We start from the raw sequence: 2,839 nt of genomic DNA, 5'->3' as shown, positions 1-2,839 counted from the left end.
CAAACTTCCCACCTCCAAAATGGCCACAACAAAACAAATCCAAAGGAGCAAATAGTAGAAGAAGAAACACCAAAAGAACAGAGGAATATTGTTAAGAGTCCTCAAAAATGGAGGTGGGTATGTCTTTAAACTCTCTAATTAGACTTCCCATGAAGTCAAATTCAAGAACAATTGATGAAACAACCTCCATTGTCAGACATTCTTTTCATTCTTCAAAAACAAAATCCCCAAAAAACATTGGAAAACAGCTGCAATTTGTGGTTGAAGCAAAGGGTAAAAAAGGAATGATGGCTCGTCAATTTCAACGTCCTCCTCCTCCTCCTTTGCCTAAGATCGAAGATGATGGCAATCCTCGTTTTGTTATCTTCATTCGTATGGCCAATGTCTGCTATTTCTCCTTTTTCTCTTCTTCATTTTGATAACTTGCAAGTACATATTTTTATTGTTTTACTTGATCATTTAGTGCTGAATATATGAATTTTTAGAGTTCTTATATGTTTGGGACTTGAAATTTTCTTGTGAATATGTTAAATTTGACAAATTCTCATGTGGGTTATTGAAATTCTGTGTAAGGACATCAATTTTTCACAATTTTGCTTTGTTTGTTGAGATTTTCTGTTGTGATGATGTTTGTGTTTATCTATTGAAGTATGCATGATGTAAAAAAATGAAGACCAAATACAGATTTACCTGTTACACTTAGCATGGCAGACGGATAAAATTTTATGGGTTTTACTCGGAATCCGCCATAGTTGGATATAGGGATGAGTAGTGACTAGTGAGTGGATATGGGTACTTACACAAGCAACATGCTAGGTACATTGGTAGAACTGATTGTATTAGGTTTTTGAGGAGAGTTCATTGTACAGAATAGGGGATGAGACTTGAGAGTCCCAAATAGATTTTGTAGTGGCCTATTGAAAATCTCAAGGCAATTCGTTAGGTAATTGGTTTTTTGAATTCGCAAGTTGCGCAAACTGGCTCAAATAAGCGCCAAAACTGACCTTAATTTTCTTTTTTTGATTAGCAATTTGCGAGGAGATTAGCGAATCATGTGACATTGATCCTAACAGATAAAAATATGTAAAGAGATGGAAAATGGAGAGTTTTTGTATGCTTATTGTGATAGCTTGGCAGTCTTGGCATGTCCATATGCACAATTTAAGCTTATAACACTTTGGCTCTTATCAGAAAATGTAGTTGAAGGGCCGGTTTCTCGGTGCTTCGATTTATTGGTCTAATAACTGTCATCTGTAGCACCGAACTTGGTCATTTGAGCTACCTTTGCCTCAACTTATTCACATCCTGAACATATATTAGGATACTTGAATATCATCTTTAGTCTGCTCACTGTCGTATAATCCAGTACTTGGTCATTTCGGCTATCTTTTCCTCAAATAATTCACACCTAGAACACATGTCAGGATGCTTGAAAATGTTCATTTCTAAATTATGTGTGTGAGTAATGTTAGTAATGGAATCCTGGCAAGTATACATAATTGTGGTTATGATCATGACTTATGATAGGTTTACCTATGGTATCCAATTAATCTTGTTTCTGGTGGCACAACCGCAAAGATCATGGTTGCTGCAAAAGACAACTTTCTAGGCAAGTACATTTACAAGGATACACTTGCCCGAAATCTTGCAGCAGTAATTTATCGAGTAAGTTTTCTGATCAAAATCATCCGATTTCTTGCTGCTTATGTAGAAAAATTTAGGACTTCTCGTGTTGTGATCACTTTTATTTATATTTTAATTCGGTTTGCAATATTCCTGTTCTGGGTTTAGCATATGATCAATATTTAGATAGCATTATTGCAACTTTTACCATGTTGGTAAAACTTGTATTGATTATGAGTTAAACTTCGGCCAATTAGCCTATATATCTGTTTATGTTGAGAAGTGATCCGTCTTTATACGTATGACCTTCTTGAGGCACATCTGGACATGCTCGCTAATTCTTGGTTTTGCAGGACGAGAAGGAACTGATAAAGATTGCACAGAAGCAATTTCGTGTTTTGAGGACAGCAACTGAATTTAGATATGGATACAAGCTTGTTGTAATGTTTCTGCATCCTCCATTTTATTATGCACGAGATCTTTTTAACTATTGCACGATCGTTTTTGATGAGTACGCTTTTATTGATGCAGGAAAATAGTGATATAAAAACTGCTCTTATGCCTAAAAATGTTGTCGAGGTAACTTGCTTTTGTTATACAGACTTCTATATCCACTCAACACATTGGGTGTTTGGCAATTGACTATTAGATGTTAGTTGTTAACTTTTTTAGTTGGCTTGTTTGACCAGCTGGAAATATTGACTGTTTTTTTTTGGCTTTTAAAAAAGCCAGCTGTGTATGGAGATGTTTGGTATACTTAAGTATTAGTTGTTGGCTGTTTATTAGAGAAGAAGTGGATTAATAAGCCAAAAGCCAACAAAAAAAACTAAATGGAGTAGCTTTGTTTATTTTGACATAAAAGCCATTTACTAAACACTTTTTTTAGTTTTTAACCGGTCAACAAACCAAAAGGCAAAAGCGTACCAAAAAGCTAAGCAAAAAACCATGAACCAAACACCCCCATTAGCTTCTTAGTTTGCATTTAGGAAACTTAACAAATAGCAAAGATTGCATATCTAATGCTCTTTCCTATTTAGCGAAACAATGATATTTTTGGAGTTAATGTAATACCTGGTTGACTTACTTTTTGTTATTACGCCCACAGCTCCAAATCCTGAAAAACTAGCAAATTTTTTTCTGGAAGTTTCAACATAGAAGTAAGTTTTGGCTTGTTTATGCAGCTACCAACTCCAGATCAGCTCAAGACAGTGGTCGA

General features: G+C 35.2%; 1 protein-coding gene across 1 annotated transcript in view; it reads left to right on the top strand.

Moving 5' to 3' along the window:
- The window catches only part of LOC130820740 (protein HHL1, chloroplastic-like), a 3,248-nt gene continuing 409 nt past the window's right edge, over positions 1 to 2,839 (top strand). Inside the window, exons 1-5 of the mRNA XM_057686239.1 lie at positions 1 to 383; positions 1,528 to 1,665; positions 1,977 to 2,063; positions 2,155 to 2,202; positions 2,805 to 2,839. The exon at positions 2,805 to 2,839 is cut by the window's right edge and continues 409 nt beyond it. Of these exons, the coding sequence (XP_057542222.1) occupies positions 108 to 383; positions 1,528 to 1,665; positions 1,977 to 2,063; positions 2,155 to 2,202; positions 2,805 to 2,839 (584 nt within the window). The 5' untranslated portion in view covers positions 1 to 107. The remainder of the gene's footprint in view (positions 384 to 1,527; positions 1,666 to 1,976; positions 2,064 to 2,154; positions 2,203 to 2,804) is intronic.

Source organism: Amaranthus tricolor, chromosome 8 (genome assembly GCF_026212465.1).
Source record: "Amaranthus tricolor cultivar Red isolate AtriRed21 chromosome 8, ASM2621246v1, whole genome shotgun sequence".
Classification (NCBI taxonomy): Eukaryota; Viridiplantae; Streptophyta; class Magnoliopsida; order Caryophyllales; family Amaranthaceae; genus Amaranthus; species Amaranthus tricolor.
This window is presented reverse-complemented; position numbering and strand designations above follow the sequence as displayed.